Here is an 18,453-nt window from a genome sequence, read left to right as displayed (position 1 = left end):
CCTAGAGAGCAAGGGCTGGACGGGTGCAGAAGCCTGCCACTCTCTCCCACTCATGTCATATGGCTGTACCTGACTGAGCAAGGCTCACCAGAGAGACAGTTCCTCAGAATTAAAGTTTTGGGACTTGCTTCTAAATACCTGGAGTGAGACCCAGGAGCTCTAGTTTAGTTTCTGGCTCTGCCATAATCTCCATGTTGTAACTGGGGCAACATAATTGCTATCATTCCCTTCCCCATCTGCTAACTGGGGAGGAGAATATTCCTTTATTCCATATTTTGTCTTCCCTACTTAGATAATGAGCTGTTCAAGACAGAGTCAGTGTTCAGGGATGTATTCCTGAGACCCCTGGATGGTGTAATCTACTTTGGGACTTCTAAGTACTCCTGTGAGATAATTCATAAACTGTAGTACTTCCTGATACACTTTCATCACTAAAATTGTAAGTGATGTAGACTTTGCAGTGGTTTGGTCAAGAACAGTTTCCTTTTCAAAAAGAGGATCTCATTCCCGGTTAAAAGAATTGAGATTAGAGCTGTACAGTCTCTGCTAAATTTTATTTTAATATGGTTCTAAGGCTTCAGAATAAGAGTCTGAAGTGAGGCCAACAGCTTCATCTTTGCTCACAGCTGAGCTACAGAGGAAGACAATGACCATATGCTGTGAGATCTGCAGTGAGACTGATAGATTTTTAATTCCAAAAGGGACTCTTGTTGTCATCTTTTCTGACTTTCTGTGTATCTCAGTCCATAACATTTCACGCAATAATATCTGGAGCTAATTTATAACTTCAGTTTGAGCTAGATTACTACTTTGCAGAAAGACATTCAATCCTAATTTGAAATGGAGAGCACACCCTCTACAGGCTTCAAAGAGGAATCAATCATAGTATAATTGGGCAAAAAAGCTAAAAAGTCATATATTTCCGTGCAGCATTTGGGAATCAAGATTTGTGTGATGATTCTAATAGGATCATTTTCAGAACTGATTTATTTTCAGCCCAAAGCTTCTGAAGCTCAGGGCTGAAGACAGTGACAGCCTATGACCCAATTATATGCTTTCATATACATATATTTATGCAAGGAGAAAATCCTGATTTCTCCAACCAAAAGACTTTTTATTCAAAGTCCTGCTCAAGCCCCAAGACAGGACAACACTTAAGTATATGTGAAAAGCCCATTCTCATTCCCAAGATAATTGCTATATATATACACAGTTAAATGCATGCTGAACTGAGATGTTTTCCAGACTTGCTTTCCTCTTTGCAGCAGCAGCATATGCTTGCTGCTAATGGAGTCGCAGCAAGAGCATGCTGTGCAGCACTGGCTTAGAAAAAACAATTTTATTGCTATTTTAAGTGATTATAATGTGACATTATGGTCACACTTAAAATTATGAGGTAGATTCTGTTTCAGTAGCATCAGGCACTGAGAGCAATTGCTACAAAGAGATAATTAATTATCCTTTTCAGGGTAAAGCAGAGGGAGAAGAATTTTAATTAAAGGGTAGTAGTACTGTCTAATGATTGAAACAGAAGACTGAAAATGAGAGGGTTTTGTTGGCCTGCTGTGTGAGAGCAGACATGCCACGTAAAGGCATCAGATGTCATTTTGGTAAGGCTGTTGCTTTACAGCAAACTAGTGTTACACAGACAAGTTACTATCAGGCAAGATACAAGGTTGATGTGCAGCACTTTAGTTACTCTTCTTTAACGGTTCCAGCCTTTCCTCTCTCAGTTCTCTCGCCGCAGGCGAGACAGTTCAGTTTACCTACCCCTTGCAGCCTGATCGGCTACCTGGCATTCCTGTGGGCTAACAGCGTACACTAGCTGTGCTGTACACTGCAACATCTCCTTCCATTTTACCAATCCTGCTTAAGAGCCCTAGGTATGATGATGGCTGTGCACTACAGGGACAGGATAGCAGAGGACAGCAGCTTTGGCCATATAGAATCATAGAATGGTTTGGGTTGGAAGGGACCTTTAAAGGTCATCTAGTCCATCTTTCCATATAAAGAAATTATCATAAGTTAGCAAAGTTTAGTGAAATTAATGCAGTCCCTTTGTACACGCTTGCATTTAATTGGAATGATTTAGCTTAAGACACTGTGTAGTGATGTGGTTAGCGATGAACACTCACTACACCATTGTAAGCAGTGCTGTACGTCCGAATGCTGTGCTGCCATCAACAGAGCTTTCACCCTCGTAACAACAGCACAAAGCACCAGGTTATCTCTGCAAATCATCCATAAAGATGATGATTCTCTGGTGCAAATGTCAAATCTGTAGCCAAAGCAAGACACAGACAACAGCCAGCTGTGCATTGCTTTCCTATCAGATGCAGACACAACCTTCTGCCTGAGCCCCGGGGGCTTGGCTGACACAGGGGACTAACTGAAGAACAGCTGGATGGAGCTGGACTTGGGAAGATGGAGAGGATGTTTATAGGAGGAAAGCGCTGGAGAGAAAAGATGGCCTTATTATGCATCATAAGGGAATTCTGCTTCCAGATTGGTAAAAGCTTCATCAGTATTAAATTGTCTTTGTTTTGTGATTGGAGGTGATCAGATGAAAGGTGCAACGGGAGTGCACAGTGTTAGCGTGACGATTGTGCTCTGACCTGCTGTGTGAATGTGAATTATTCTGAAAGCACAGATCCACACTGAGGATTCCTGCACAGCTCTGAATATGAATGTCATGTATGAGCTGTAGCTTTACAAAGAAATATGAATTTAATTGCTGATGATTTCCACTTTCTCCCTTAGTTTTATAGTCCTAATTAGTAGAATTAAGAACAAATTAAGACTGCTTGAGAAAGGAGATATCATATGGTTAGTAGCTAGATTAAGTGTTAGACAAATTTGTGGAGGATTAAAGCATTTTGTTTCTTTATCATTCTTTATCCTGCAGGAATTACAACTACCTACTTAATACTGGATGCTGGAATTCTCCCAATATTTTTTAATATATTATGCACTGTGATCTAGTCTTTGAGACTAGCTTTACCAAAAGTTACACAATTTATCTAGTGAAGGACTGACCTGAATGTGTTTGCCAGAGCTTCAGCTTATTTTTTATTTTAAGCTGGTTTACTTGGATTGAAAAAATCCAGTATTAGCCAAAATTCTGTTTTGTTAATTAAAAACATTCAAGAGAGCAATTCGTGGACGAGAACTCTAATGGAGGACTAAAAACAGGACTAAAACAATAATGAGAAAAAAGTATCAAACTGTTACCCAGAGCTGGGGGAAGACTGGGAGTGTTTGTTGGTTCAGTCAGGCCTCTTCAGAAACACTTGAGAAATTCTCGCTTTAGGGGTACGTTTTGCTGCACGTTGGTATTTCCAGCCATGAGCTGGATGTTTGGCAGGGATCTCCTGGGAACATTTCAGAACAAGAGACTGAAGTGAGACTGGTAGTGGAGGATTTGACTTTTTACCATGGAACTGGGATGAAGAGGGCTGGCAGGATCCTCACAACTGCCAGACAGCCAGGCAGCCCTGGGGCAGCCCTCCTGTGGGTCTCTGTCCCACCAAACCTGAGCATTGGGGAATGCTAGCTGGGGTGGGAGCTTCAGTCCAGCACAAAATTCAGACACTTGCATTTGCTCAAACATATTACAAAATTAATGGCAGGGTGTTGCAGCCTGCCGATCTCTCTTTGTGCTGCCCACCTATCTTCCAGGCATCCAGCCTGCAATCAGACTGGCACCTGCAGATCTCTACTAGCTTTACTGCAATTGTGGACAAGATAAAGATCTACCCACAGGGATCTGGTATCAGGATCATAAAGTGAGGCTGTGTCTCCACTCAGAACAGGCACTGTGTTTATCACTGACATATATTGAATTAAAGAGACTGTCAGTACTTATGAAGTACTAATTCAAGCTGAGCTACTCATTGCTATCACTACCTATAAATACTGTTGTGTTTATTCAATTAAGAGAGCTAAGCAGATAAAATACTTCTAAATTTCCAGCATTACTTTCAGATTGCTTACAAGATATGGGACACGAAATAATAGTGCGGGAAACTTAAAGTGATCTGGAATTCATTTCTCTAGTACAAGCAACACTGTCTCTAACCTCAGTGGCACAATTCAGCATTCCTGGCAAAAATAATTTCACATAATAATAGGGAATTAAATATAGTGAATAACAGTGAGTGAGGCTGGTGTGGAATACAGATAAATTTAGGTCTAAGACAAGGATATGATTGTAAAACAGAAACTGAGAGATATGGTTTCTGGTTATATGAAAAATTAAGAGCTAAATACCGTCTGCTCTGAGGAAGAACATTTCCCAGAGCATCTTCTGCTTCAGGAATTCTGCCAGACAGAGCAGGAGTGTTCAACACAGGCTAAAAGAGTGAATGTGCATGAAACGTCAATATCAGCTCAGTGAACCTTCTACAGACCCTGAGCTATTGAGCCACAGCTGGCACAGCATGCCTGGCCTGCATTTGCTGTGATAGCAGCACATATGCACAAGTGACCTTCTTTGACTACATCCTGCTGTGATGCACAGGCTGGTTCATTCTACTAGCAAATTTTGGAGTCCTTCCCTAATTCTGTATGGGATAAGAGGATTCAGACATAAGCATGTATCGAGTTAGAAATGTGTATGTATGACTAAGGCAACATGTGTTCTGCAATTTGGTAGCCATGGATTTTGAAGAAATCCTCAAGACTTATATCAAGTATAGACAGCATCTGGTCTAAGGAGCAGGTCTGAGGGTGCAGCTTCCCATTGCATGTAGGACTACTTAGCACCTTACCACTGCCAAAACTGGGAGGTCCTCTTTCCTCCTCCATTGTCTCCCAGCAATTAACCTAGCAATTAACAATATTCACTCATTTTTGCTCCCTTAGTTTTCTGCTGCTTTAGGAAGCTGAATTGTGTTAGGAAGCCATTTTTCAGCTCAAGCCATGCCTTGGCATTGCCCCCAGGACATGGAAACCCTCTTGCCCTCTTCAGAAGGTTGCTGACTCTAAGAACTACAGTAGTGATACAAATATCAGCACTGTTAAACTGTTTTACTGCTCATGCTGTTAGCTGAATTGTCCACAGAACATGAGCCTACAGCTACTGGGATAGCCAGTTTGATGGCTGCTTTATCACTTCTATTAGAAATAATGGGCCAAATTCTGGTTGCAGTTACACTACTGAATATCTGAAATACTCATTCTAAGTCCTGACTACAGCATCTGTTAACTCAAAGCATTCAGCTTTTGCAGATCTTTTTAATAAGAAATCAGGCCAGCTGCTCTAGAGTAAGAGCAGCCACAGGTATGGCAGATGTCGTTTCCTTGACTCAGAACACCCATTCCCTCTGTGGCACTCTGTGCTCTGCAGCAGCAATCTGGTTTTGCTCTCAGACTTTGATGTTATCAGTACCTAATCCCTGCCACACCAGACAGTCTTTGGCTGCAGTCTCCCATGCTGTGGAATTAAAGCCACCAGACTGGGTTTCTGCTACATACACGCCCTCATAATGTTTTATTGGCCTATATTTGCACTGGGCATAAACCAGCTTTGGACACTCTGCTCTCAAATTTGAACTAGCATAGCCAAGCTTGCAAGAACATTGTTTTAATACTGGGTATTTAACAGTACTAATATTGAATTAGAATACTGAAGTATTCTAATACTTCAGTGTTTGAGACCTTACCCTGTCACTCTATACATCAAGGGTACAGAGAGAGTAAAAACGGAGTCTGAGTAGCTTGACATGACAACAGTAAAGTTTCCAGGTTTTACAGCTGTGCACAAGAATGAACAGCACTGTGGTTCCTATTTCTATAGGCTGAAGTCAGATGCCTCTTCTTTCTCAGTGACATTTTCATCTCAAAAAATCATTTGCTTTTGTTGTTCTCTGCATGATTTCATCATCAATGGTGTAGGTTCCTGACTACTGTTACCATACCACATGAGATGCGAATCCCGTCCTCAGTCATATAGGTGTACATCTGAAATAGCTTCCTGCTGGTGTCAGTGGGCTCCATCAGGGTTAGCACTCCCAAAATCAAGGGCAAAATTTAATTTAGCAAGACTGAACAAATGACGAATCTCAGGGCCCATGGGAGGATGCATCTTGAACATCAGTAGACACCTCCAGTGCCTCATCTCATTTCTCAGTATCCATCTTACTACCTCCTGCTAAAAGGACCAAAGAAGGCTTTTGCAGAACTAATGAGGCATTTAAATCCTCATTATTGTGACAAAAGATACTAACAGAATGAAAAATCACTAATCAGGTCTAAGCCATTTTGTCTTGCTTGTCTTTTTGCAGATCAGAGCAGAACTCATATTGTGGAATCGTTTTGCCAAACACATGGACTTTTTATCTGTCCTGAGGGTGACACTGTTGCATTGCCTTCCAGTTCCAGTAAGGAGGGTGAACCTCCTCACCCTGCTTCTTCTGAAAGAAAAGGTCCTGACACAGCCCCAACAGGGCTATGGCTTTCTGAGAAAATCATTCTTTGGAGTGGAAGCACAAGTACCTCACATCTTTAGGAATCTTGAAAAGGCTGAATCATATCAAAGGTAGCATGACAGGACCAATGTATTTCCACTATGGTTCCAGCAAGGCAAAGTTATTTCATAAAAAGTGTATGTTTACATTGGAAGACGTCCAGGCCAATTGTCAGGAGGCAGGATGATTGATTCCCCTTTACGGTTAAAGCTTTCTTAATGCAGTTTTAACTCCTGGCCTCCATGCACACCCCCTCTGTGGCTAAGGCCTACTGACCAGAGAGCAGAAACTGCTTCGTAGTCCATCTCCCCAGCGTTGTTTTCATCATGGAATTATCTTTTTTCCATGTTGTTTTCCTTTTGTGCCAAATAGAAACCACACATTTAGGGGCTTCAGAGTCCTTTGTAAATACTTGAGGTTCGGGCTTCTGTGCAGCTTGAACAGCTTAAATATTAACCAGAAGCGAACATCTGGTCACATACAGTGCAGAGCAGTGCTGGCACCAGGCTGGTTTTGTGAGATAAAAGAAAACTGGCAATTTGAAATGAGTAAAAAATGGTAGTTTGCCATAGGGGACAGATAAATATTTCTATCATAGTACACAGTGGCTTTTGGCAAAAGATACATGAATGTAGGGCAAAGTTATTAAAAAAGTTCTTTCATAGTTTAAACCCTGGATCATTTAATGCAGTCTTAAATATCTTATTGTGTGTATATACAATTCAGTCTTCAGTTGTAAACTTTTAAAAGTGTGATTTCTGGTTCTCCACAGCCTGGACTTTTTCCAAACTACAGCAGATATTGGGTTTCTCCTGCCCTATTTTCAAGAAACACAATTTCTATAAAATAGAATATAGCCCTTAGCTTGAAAAGAGGGAAAGGAAATTATTTTAGAGAGTGCTCAGGATTCCCATGAAAACATAAATCCTCTAAAGTGTTTATATCCTCTTCTAACTATTAATGGTAGGAAAAAAAACCCTCTTGGTTAAGCCAGATTGAGTTTCCCGGTACCTGCTATTAAATTGGATGCAATCCTGAATATTCAGTGGTAAAATGCTCTGACAGCCTTCCAGTAAACTTCAGAAATGTACAAATTTGTGTGCCATGGGTTAAGGCATGATTTGATCCTGACTGTATTCACTGAATTGTTTTATTTGGAGCTTTTGAACAGAATAAGCTTGTGATGTCATGCTGTCTGGTTAGACTTGACAAAGACTAAAAATATATGTGAACTCGGCACTTGCTGGTGCCCAGATTTGCACACGCAGTCAGCCTTATATAAAACAGGAGGGTGAATCCCCAGTTTGGCTGGGATTTGTTTCCTCATGTGCATGCTTGTAGTGTTTGCTTGTTTGTTTTTATCTCATCAGCCAAATTTTGTTTCCCTTGGTGACAAAAGCAAGTAGCATGATTTAAGCTGGAACAAGATCTACCCTTCTAAATCAAAGGTATTTTGATAACGGCAGCAGAATGGGGTGGAAACATAAACTGCTAATGTAAACAGTGTGGTCCTGAGTCATACATCCTGTTTTACAAATGTTCATCCCCAAATTATAGGGGAGTGCATGTCAGGTGAATATATATTGCAGAATTAAACAAACCTAATATTTTAAATTGAAATATACTTACTTACATACTTACATACTTACACTATTCCTGTAAGTATGTCCCATTTTGTCCTTTTGAATAAAACACTCAAAGTCTGAATTATTTTTAAAAATTGATACCTTGCCTTTCTTCATTTCTTAACTCACAAAAGGCTACTAAAAATTCACTCTTTTATTTTTGGGGACATAGTACAGAGTTAATTTCGATAATTCACACAGGAAAGAGAAGGTAAAGACGTGTGTTGATTCATTGCTATTACTTCCACTGAGGTGCCCCAAAAGCCACATTCCTAGAACAAGACCCCTACTAGGTCTCGTACGAGCTAGGAATATTTCCTCTGGCACCACAGATTTTTCTGAACAATCCTCAGTGAGGTAATTTCTTTTCCATATGTCTTGGTTCTCTAGCTGTAAGAAGGGAAGATGGTCCTTGCCTACCTCACAGAAGTATTGAACATCATGAGAATAAATCCCTTACTTTGGTACTTTGGTGCGTTAAAGAGAACAAGATGATCCTTAGCCTGAGGATTTATAGTTTTAACTGTGGAAGAAAATATAATTTCATGAGCCTTGCAGTGCTTGCACCAGAAACCTGGAATATAATTAAGGCAGATTTGTACATCTGTCTCAATGTAGTAATAAAGCAGCAGCTAAAGAGAGAAGCATCTTCAGAACAGCATTGTCTGCACAGCTTCAGACTCACAGCTGCATTACTTGTGAATTACTTGTCCTTAGCCCGGATCCTGGCACACTGCCGATAGAGAGCGGCAAGTTATGGAGGGGGAGATTCCTGCACAGGTACAAACGTGAACTACCTAGTTAAATGGGTATCTTCCACAGACAGCAGAAGATGTATTTGGTTTAAAGCTGGATCAGATTAAAGCAAAAATTCAGACATTTAATGCCAAAGCAGCACTAAAAATTTTAGGTATAAAGACTAATTGAATATTGAAAATACTTCTATTATGCTGCATTCAGTGGCCTCTCTGTCCAGATTGAATCTAGGAGGAAATCAAGTAGGGGCAGATTCACATCCACAGATCTTGTCCCCAGTCTCTTGGGGTTCCCTTTAGAAAGGAAGTCTTTCAAGTACTGCTGTTTAGCATGGCAAAAAATGGTTGACTTGTGGATACAATTTTTGAGGCATGAAATTCAGTAGGTTGATGTGAGGTTTAGAGCCATTTCAGAATTATGCAGTACAGTGTCACACTGTTATGTCCTAATCAAGTCATATGCACTGGAGTTTTTATTGCTGTTTTTCTTACATAACAGACAAACATACAGGGTAAGAACCATCTGCAAAATAATGCAGAATAATAATGCAATTACTGATTAATATTGCAGGTGTTTAGGATGACCATGACACTCTGCAGTAGTTCTTGGTTTCATTTATTGCTAAGTCAGTACGTTCTTTAATTTCTGATTAAAACCACTTCTAAAAGCAAAATCCTCACCCAAAAATTCAAGAAATTCAATTTCTAGCAACATCCTCCCTGCCAAAAATTCCAGACCTGACAATGTCATATATAACATCACAAGAAATAATAATGCATTTCATCATTTCAAAGTGGCTTCAAATCTGAAATCAGTGAGGGTGAATACATGTATCACCATGCCAAGATTCATGCTTTTAAAATAAACCCCACAATTATATCACATATATCATCTCTCCACTTGTACATTTAGTATTCTTCATTTGCAGAACACCAGATGTTTCCTGTGTAAACTTCTGTGCACATGTGCAATTGATAAATTGAGAGGAAATTAATGAATTGAGAAGATAAGCCAATCTGGGCCTAAAAAGATGGTCTCCAGCTGTGAATGGAAGTGATTTATCATTGAGCTAAAGGATCAGCTTTTCTAGCTCAAACCAGCATATACATCATTATATTTAATCCAGACTTCCACATAGATATTTAGGAGTTTTGCAATTGACTTCAGCAGAGCCAGGATTTCACCCATAGTGTTTGCCTAGGCTGAAAGCCCATTCCCCACAGTTGTGTTATTTATTTATTTAGTAAATGTGGTTATTTCTGTGGTGGAGGAATAAAAACCATCAGTTTGTGCACTCAGGGTAGAAAGATTGCAGCTGTGACTGCTGCTTAGCACAGCAAAAGGAGAGAGCTTTATTCTCTCTTTTTAAGCTTCGGTAATGAGAGTGGGTTGTTGGCCCGTCGTTGTTGACATCTGCCCAAACCAGTGAAGACTTTAAGGTTTTGCAGACTAAAAGCGCATGCCTGGTTGGAAACTTGACTACTTGAAATATGCATGCAAAATATTATGATTTGCTCAGGTAAATGTTTGTAGAAAGTGAAATTATAGATGATATTTGCAAATGTTTAGATCAGGACACAGTATTTTACCTGCAATGAGGCTCAGCAGAATAAAGTGTTCCCAAACCTCACCACTAAATCTGTGGTGTACAGGGACTAGCCAGACAGAGATGAAGAGATTAGATTGTAACTCAGATCTCAGGTTGCAGTCATACAGTCATTCGGTCGTTTTATGCAAACATAATACTATAGAACTGAATTTACATTTTGCATCCCCTCAGTACTTTTCATCTGACTCACCTCCATGAACTAGCTTACTCTGGGTCTCAAAAAGCAACTGAGCTGGTGTGAGGAAGGGGATGGGAACCTATGGTGAGGGAGACCCTTTCCAGAGACAGCTGTAAGGTCAGTTTGGATGTAACATTGCATCGTATGTCTCACTATGCCTTCATTTGTCTAAGACCGAGGCCTTAGAAACAGCTCAGCATGCCAGAAAGGGCTTCCAAACAGCCAGAAAGGGCTGCCACTATGGAGATAATCATTAAGATTACAGTTTTCTTAAATTCCGTTAAAATTCTTATGCTTATTAAAAATTCTTATCCTTAATTCCGTTAAAATTCTTATCCTTAAATTCTTATGCTACTGTGTCATACTAAGGGATTCAAAGCTCCAGTAACTTCCTCAGTTCCTTCCTCTTGGTGTAGGAATTATAGTCCTTTATGCAGCAGAAGCAGAATAATGTCACTTAACATTATGTCACAAACACACACGCGTGAATTCCACTGCACATACATCATGGCAAAGTCACTGAGGATATACAGATGCCATGAAGTGGGCATCTTCCCATTGCAGATGAAGATGGTGGTTTTGTGGAAAGCTACAAAAGAGAGTGCGCTCAGCTGCTGCTCCATGACTACTATAATTTGGCCCGTTCTCAGTAAGACATTGATACAATAGAAAAACATGCGGGTTTCAGATGGCCTGGCTAAGTGCAACTTGGAGGAGAAAAAAAAGATTTTTATAAGCTTTTCATCCCAGTTCCTTCTGATTTGAGGTCCCAGTAACTCTAATTAAAGTACTTGGTGTGCTGATGCCTTGTCAGGGTCAGGAACTTGGGTTTTTGAAAGACAAACTGTGCAACATTTTTAATTTTAGTAAGTCTTAGTAAGTCAAACTCCAAAGAGAACTCTTCATGTTTGGTTTGGCCCACGGGCATCTGGGCCTAGATGCCCCTGCCCAATATGGTATGAGATCACCAGCTGGAGAAACTACCAAACAAAGGCAAAACTTCGTCTTTCTGCATGAGCAAAATAAATCTGAGGCACATACTATGTTCAGTCAGGAAACTAGTCCCTCTAGCACCTGAAATGTTGAGACAAAGAGGGATATTCAGGCAAGGCTATAAAAATGCCATCAGTGCTCTAATGCTGGTCTGAAAGAACAACCCACCCTCTGCCAAACAAAGTAAAACAAACAAGAAAAAGCCACAAAGCAGAACAAGTAATGTGATAAAAATAAGGAATAAAAAGATCACAACAGTGGTCTTTCTAATTGTGTCATTCATCTGAGAGTTACTATGAGCAGTTGTAACAGCACTTTTAAGAATTATTTCCTGAAAAATTTGTATTTCAGCTCTTATATTTAAGGTTTTGCCTATGACAACTGTCTGCCCTTATTTAAATTAACATTACATTTTAATACTGCCTTGGCCTTAATAATAGATTTCATTATGAGCTCCACAGGCTACATGTGATTCTGTGGGGGTAAAAAAACCCCCTGTCCTTGTGTTGTTAGTACTTCTGATACATTTGGTGGCCATTAATTTAAATTTTACTAGAAACAGCCAGTATAAACATCTGATAACTTGAAAATCATCTTCTGAAATTTTCTTTCCTTGATTTAAACAAAATGTTCATCCTTAGGCTCAGAACTTATCCTCAGGCCACAGTTCCTCATGCAGTTAAGTACAAAATGTTACCTTCAGAAAGCAGAAAGAATGAATGTAGTTACCGGATTAAGTCAAGCAGCGCATCTGCAGAGCTCATGATGGGTTTTCCGCCCTCTTCAGTGCTCTCCTTCTGTGCCGCTCCACCAGGATGGATAATGGAGACCATAATTATTCCCACAATCACAGCCACAAATGTTGTCCACAGGTAGTAAGTGATGGTTATGATACCTAATCGACTGGAAGTCTTGGCATCCAGGGCTGCTAGCCCAGACATTAAGCTATGGAAAGAAAACACAACACATATGGTATCTTTTGCATAACATTAATGCAACTGAAAACCTATTTTCCTAATTATTGCAGTTTACCTGCTTCTCTCAGAATTGCCTGCATATCAGTGTTTTTAGAAGCTTGCCAGTAACACTAAAGCTGTAGCCTTTGTGTCTAAAGGGATGTTTCCGAATTGCCATGTGAGATCCTAGTTACTTGAAGGAACTTGCAAGCTCAGGCTGCCAAGTGCTTTAGCTTCCACTGACCCTCTTTTGTAGGCAAATTAGACAGGGCACTGTTTGGTCCCTGAACTTGCTCCAGGCTGCTCTGACATAGACTCTGACGCTGTTTCCAAGTGACCTGAGGCTGAGACTTTGAGTTTCCAGTGACACCAGTGTTGCTTGGGGCTTCTGGCTTGTATCAGAAATAGCATGGCCAGCAGGACTAGGGAAGTGATCATCCCCCTGTAGTTGGCACTGGTGAGGCCGCACCTCGAATACTGTGTTCAGTTTTGGGCCCCTCACTACAAGAGAGACATTGAGGGGCTGGAGCGTGTCCAGAGAAGGGCAACGAAGCTGGTGAAAGGTCTAGAGCACAAGCCTGATGAGGAGCAGCTGAGAGAAGTGGGGTTGTTTAGCCTGGAGAAAAGGAGGCTCAGGGGAGACCTTATCGCTCTCTACAACTACCTGAAAGGAGGTTGTAGAGAGGTGGGGGTCGGTCTCTTCTCACAAGTAAGAAGCCCCAGGACAAGAGGAAATGGCCTCAGGTTGCGCTAGGGGAGGTTTAGTTTGGATATTAGAAAAAATTTCTTCACCGAAAGGGTTGTCAAGCATTGGAACAGGCTGCCCAGGGAAGCGCTTGAGTCACCATCCCTGGAGGTATTTAAAAGATGTGTAGATGTGGTGCTTAAGGACATGGTTTAGTGGTGGACTTGGCAGTGCTAGGTTAACGGTTGGACTTGATGATCTTAAAGGTCCTTTCCAACCTAAATGATTCTATGATTCTATGAATAATTCTCTGTAAACTCTTCAAAGCATACATCTCAGGAAAACTGCAGGTGAAATAAAATACCACATTTACTATTTGGTGTGCTCCACTGTCTGGCTTTCTAATCAAAACAGAGCCATTTATCAGGCCTTTCCTCATAAACAGTCATTTACTAAGCTGCACCTCCTTGAATGAGATCTCCTTGACCCCACTCTGCTGAGTGAGGTTGTCTAGAGCCAATGCTAAAATGCAGCTTAACCTTTACAGTAGATTTAATGAAATCAAATGGGTGGGATTTAGTGCTCAGGTTCCTGCTATCCACTAGATTAATTAAGAAAATGTATTGCTTTTCTGCATTGCCAATCTCCCATCTAGCATGGGTTTTGTTAACACTATAGGAGCAAGGGGAAACATTGGTTGCCCTGTAATATGGATCATTTAGAAAATGAGCATCTCAATAACTCTCACTGTTGTAACCATTGTTCTTCCCTCTCTTTTATCATCGTATTTGATAAAAATTCCACCTTTCTGCGTGTCTGTAAAGCACTGTGTACAAACACAGCACTGTGTACAAACATAGCACTGCATATTAAAAAAACAGTAGCAGCAATGATACTTAGTTCCTTGGCATTTCCCTTGGATGGGTCCATACGGAAGAGTAAATATTCTAAAACATTTTTTGATAAAACAGTTGAGTTAAATACATTTAGCTCAAATTAATGTGTTATTTTTCTGTACAACAATCTCTATGTTGTTATTAGATTTCTAGGACTGAACTCTTCTCGCAGGCTGAGGTTTCACAGGCATTGAGCCAGTTCAACAGCTCGTTGATGCCCAAAGGAGATACCTATATTGTACTAGGCTTCAGCACTGTTCCACCCCCACTCCCCAACCTTCCCAGAAAAAAAGGAAAAATGAAAATCAGGTTGATTTTTAACTAGCTGGATATTTTTCATGGTAATAATTTTCAGTGTTCTTTATAGATATATTACGCAGGGAAACAGACACCAGTGGTATGAAGGCCTCGCTGTTGACCAGCAGATCTGTAACTTGTAGGTAGGACACCATGCAGTGATTACTTGGAGAGGGCACTACCAAGGAGACAGACAGTAAACTTCTCTTCCTGGTACTGCCCTGAAGCCACTATCAATGTGGTAAAGCCACACTGTTTCCGTTGTCCTTGATGCCGCTGCATTGTGTTTGTTCTACAGAACAATGGGGGGATGAACCCTGCACGTAGTGCTTGAACTGCCTTGATTGTTCACCTAAGAAGTATGTCCAGAACTACTTAGGGACAAAAATCCTAATTAAATATGTCCAGTGGTTCATGTGCCTTTGGGGGTGCTACCTCAGGCTCAAGATGTTGGACCGTTAGGATCGGGGGGATGTTGTGCAGCTAGAATCTAATAATACATTGGCTCTTAGGTGACAAATCCTGAGGGGGCTAATAATGAGATTGCTCTGTCTTGGGGATATTCATTAACAAGATCATCATCTGTAATGAGATTATCCTGTCACCAGATAAAAGTCATGCTCAGTTCATGCTGTGATGAGAAAGTCCTCAAAAGTAATTAACTATGAAGGTGCAACAGGGGTAACTGTGGTGTGACAGAAGCATGAACAAAGGTCTGGGTTCAGAAAAAGCCCTGTGCTTTTCATGGCCTGCAATGATCAGTTTTAAGAAGGGACCAGTGGAAGCAATTCTCCAAAGGCTGTGGAATAATACTGGTCGTGTCATTTTAAGCAATTGCTCAGCATCATTTTTAGAAAGAAATGCCTGTAACTAGTATGAGACAGTAATCACTCATTAACTATTTTCCATTTGGCTTCATACATTTGATGTCAGAGGGAACAGGACAGGAGACATAAAGATGAAGAGACATATTGATTATCACAGTTATTGTATGAAGTAAGTAATACACAGTTACATCACAGGAGTTCCTCACTGTTGATTTCTAGAGCTCTAACATTCACATAATGTAGCCAAAGAATGACAAGAAAAAGTACTTTTCTTATTTCCTAGGGAATAAGGAAGTCAGGAGGAATAAGCTTCCAGATGGTTTAACTTAGGATCACTGTATCATGTTCAGGTTTTCCCTTTAAATCTAATTTTCGTCAGACACTCTTGGCTACATAAAAACTTCCCCAACAGTTTCCCGAGCTTCTTCTAAGACTGAACAAAGATGTTCCCCATGCCATCCACTACTAGACTCTCATGAAACACAATGGAATGAAAAACAGTGTACCTTTAATTCTTGTCAAGCTTCAGAATCCAGTTAGGCTTGGAATAACAGGACAGATACTTGATTCATAGATTAAAATCATTTGACTTACTATGTAGCTAGGTAGCTTCCACATGTATGTTTCATGCATAGCTTCCATAACACGTTTTAATGATTGCCAAATGGACAAAACAGGATTAAGACAATGAAAAACAATCTGCAGCTTTTCTGAATAATTACAGTACATCTCACTTATTTAATCAGTCTGGCAAAAAAATTTCCACAAAAGTGTAATTTCATGTTCAGGGACCATTTCTTAGTTTGTATAGAACAAAAAATTATGTCAAGCCTAAGGCTTCCAAAATATGTGTTAATGAGTTTTGGATGAGATATTAAATCTTGTAGTGCAGGATTTAAGTGAAATCTCTGATTACTATGATTTAAGAGGTTTCTTGCACCTTGCTTTGAAACATCTGGTGCTGGATATAATAATAGACACCATAATAAAGTAAGTAGCTCCATGACCTCTTTATCTCCTGCATAGATTGTTCCAATTACATGTAAAAATGATCCTCCTGTGGCTTTTCTTTCTGCTGTCTAGAATAGTCTGCTTCATTTTTTTTACTTTATCTGTTTATCCAACAAATCTTGGATAAAATTGTGCATTCTCAGAGACTACACATGATTTGAAGAATAGCCTCCAAAATTGTTGTATCTGCTGTATATCTGTGCAAGTATCTGTCCCATGGTCCTTATAGGTCTGTGGCTTTCAAGCAGCTTCAAAGTTGTGTTTTGATAATCTGAAGATCTCTACACAATGCAAACCTGATGCTTCACAATATTTTCAGGTTTACAATCTTTCTAATGTTGATTTTTTTGTTCTTAACAATTAAAATATATTTGGCTTTTTTACTGGGACTTAAGTAATTCTAAATCTACTCTGCTTTATTTTCTGGGAAATAAGTTGTTCTGATGCAGCCAAATCTGTCTTGTCTCTTCTCTGAACTATCTAGACACATTTTTGTTGGAGAAAGAAAGTCAGAAAGCCAGTAAACCAAATAGCAGCATCTTGATAAAAAGCTGAATATGGCCAATAATTCAAAAAAGTTTATTTACTTGCAGCATTTTAGTGGGACAGATATTTAAGACAACTATTTCACTAAGACTTTAATTGTTTCGTTGCCAATTGTTAGTAAAAAAAATTCTAGCTGAATTATTTTATCTAGGATGGCTTGATTAAAGTTTGTTTACTTTTTTGGGCAGTCTCCATGTGATTTATGAAAGGTTACAATAAATTCTTTATGGGGTCCTTGTTGAGGGAGGAGAGTGAAGAGCGAAGCCAGGATCAGTGGAAGGTCTAATGAGACCTAGATTAAGCTTTTAAGGGGAAACTAGAAGGGAAGAGGAAAACCTCAAGAACTCCAGGAATTATTATTATATGTGACTCATTAAAAATGTAAAGTCAGTTACTAGGTTGTTTAAAATATTGATAATAGTACAAACCAATGAAACTATTAAGTAGTAAGTTTCATGTCTGCTTTGAGAGAAATCTGCGTAAAACCCCCAAAACTACTATAGCAATTTTGACATAATGAGGAAGGGAATTCTTTCAATATCTTGGAAATCTAATTAGTCCCATGCAAACAAGTAGCTAAACCCTTATGAGCACCTCTAGGCTTGTTCTGGCTGTCACTCATAAGCATCAGAGTACTTATGAAATATTTTATTTACAAATAAAAATAGAACTTTTTATCTTCTCTGCAATTCTCTATTTTTTTCTGTTGGTCTCTGATAAAAAGCACATTTTTTGACTTGTCTCATCAAAACCTATATCCCCAGAAAGGGGAAATACAAGAAGCTGCTGTTAAGACCCCATTCTGCATGTTTATTTTGTCTTCCTCTCCACCAGAAGCCATCTGGATGTTGCTTTGAAATAGATGGATTATGGATAAAGTTATCAGAAGGGATTAGTGTGATTAGAAAGACATTAATCCTGTCAAGAAGTAATGGTCAAGTATTAACCACCAACAGTTGTTCCTAGAATCATGTTTGTTTTCATTCATCCCGAACCCTCCCTCGCATTCTCATTTTGTAATTGCATGCCGTAGAAAAGACCTTCCTAAGCAAGTTCTCCCAGTGAGGCTGGGAAGCTCCTCTAACAGCTACATTAGAGATGATTATATTACAGTTGAGCATCATGAAAGTGAAGTGCTGGCTTCACTAATGCTGCTTGATCATGCAGGCAGGCTGTCGCTTACCTTTTTGTCAAGGTCAGTGCCTTCAAGTTTCAACATGGTAATAATCTCCATTTCCATAGCACAAGCCATTTAATCATCTTAAAATGCTTTACTAATATAACCTACTATCATACAGGAAGGCAGTATCTCCATTTTATAGACAAGGAAACAGAGAAATTAAGGCACTTCATTTATAAAGACAAACAATTTGCAGTGAAGAAAGATGTGCCTGAAGTGATCTCTGTATCGCAGTGGATCATCAAGACTTTTCCTCATCTGTGCCCAGCGATCTGTGCTTTCATGACAGGCTGCTTCACTTCCATGGAGCTACCATTTATGGAGGAACAGTTTGCAACAAAGAAAAAAAACCTCTTTACAGTAATGAGGGAAAGAGATAAGAAACTTTCTCTGGATCTTTATATAGTTTGATGCTTGACTTTGCTCT

At 39.8% G+C, this 18,453-nt stretch overlaps 2 protein-coding genes across 3 annotated transcripts in view; one reads left to right on the top strand and one right to left on the bottom strand.

The window, feature by feature from the left end:
• The window catches only part of PODN (podocan), a 71,769-nt gene extending 65,422 nt beyond the window's left edge, over nucleotides 1–6,347 (top strand). The window contains exon 10 of the mRNA XM_072868404.1: nucleotides 6,285–6,347. The gene's annotated coding sequence lies outside the window, so the exon portion shown is untranslated. The remainder of the gene's footprint in view (nucleotides 1–6,284) is intronic.
• Nucleotides 1–18,453, bottom strand: part of SLC1A7 (solute carrier family 1 member 7) — a 56,357-nt gene that overhangs the window by 26,873 nt on the left and 11,031 nt on the right. The window contains exon 3 of one of the 2 annotated variants that reach the window (XM_072868405.1): nucleotides 12,358–12,573. The exons of the other annotated variant lie outside the window; for it this stretch is intronic. Coding sequence (XP_072724506.1) covers nucleotides 12,358–12,573 — 216 coding nt within the window. The remainder of the gene's footprint in view (nucleotides 1–12,357; nucleotides 12,574–18,453) is intronic. 2 annotated transcript variants of the gene reach the window in all.

Source organism: Ciconia boyciana, chromosome 7 (assembly GCF_034638445.1).
Source record: "Ciconia boyciana chromosome 7, ASM3463844v1, whole genome shotgun sequence".
Lineage (NCBI taxonomy): Eukaryota > Metazoa > Chordata > Aves > Ciconiiformes > Ciconiidae > Ciconia > Ciconia boyciana.
Note: the sequence above shows the minus strand (reverse complement) of the source record. Positions and strands in the feature narration are given on the sequence as shown.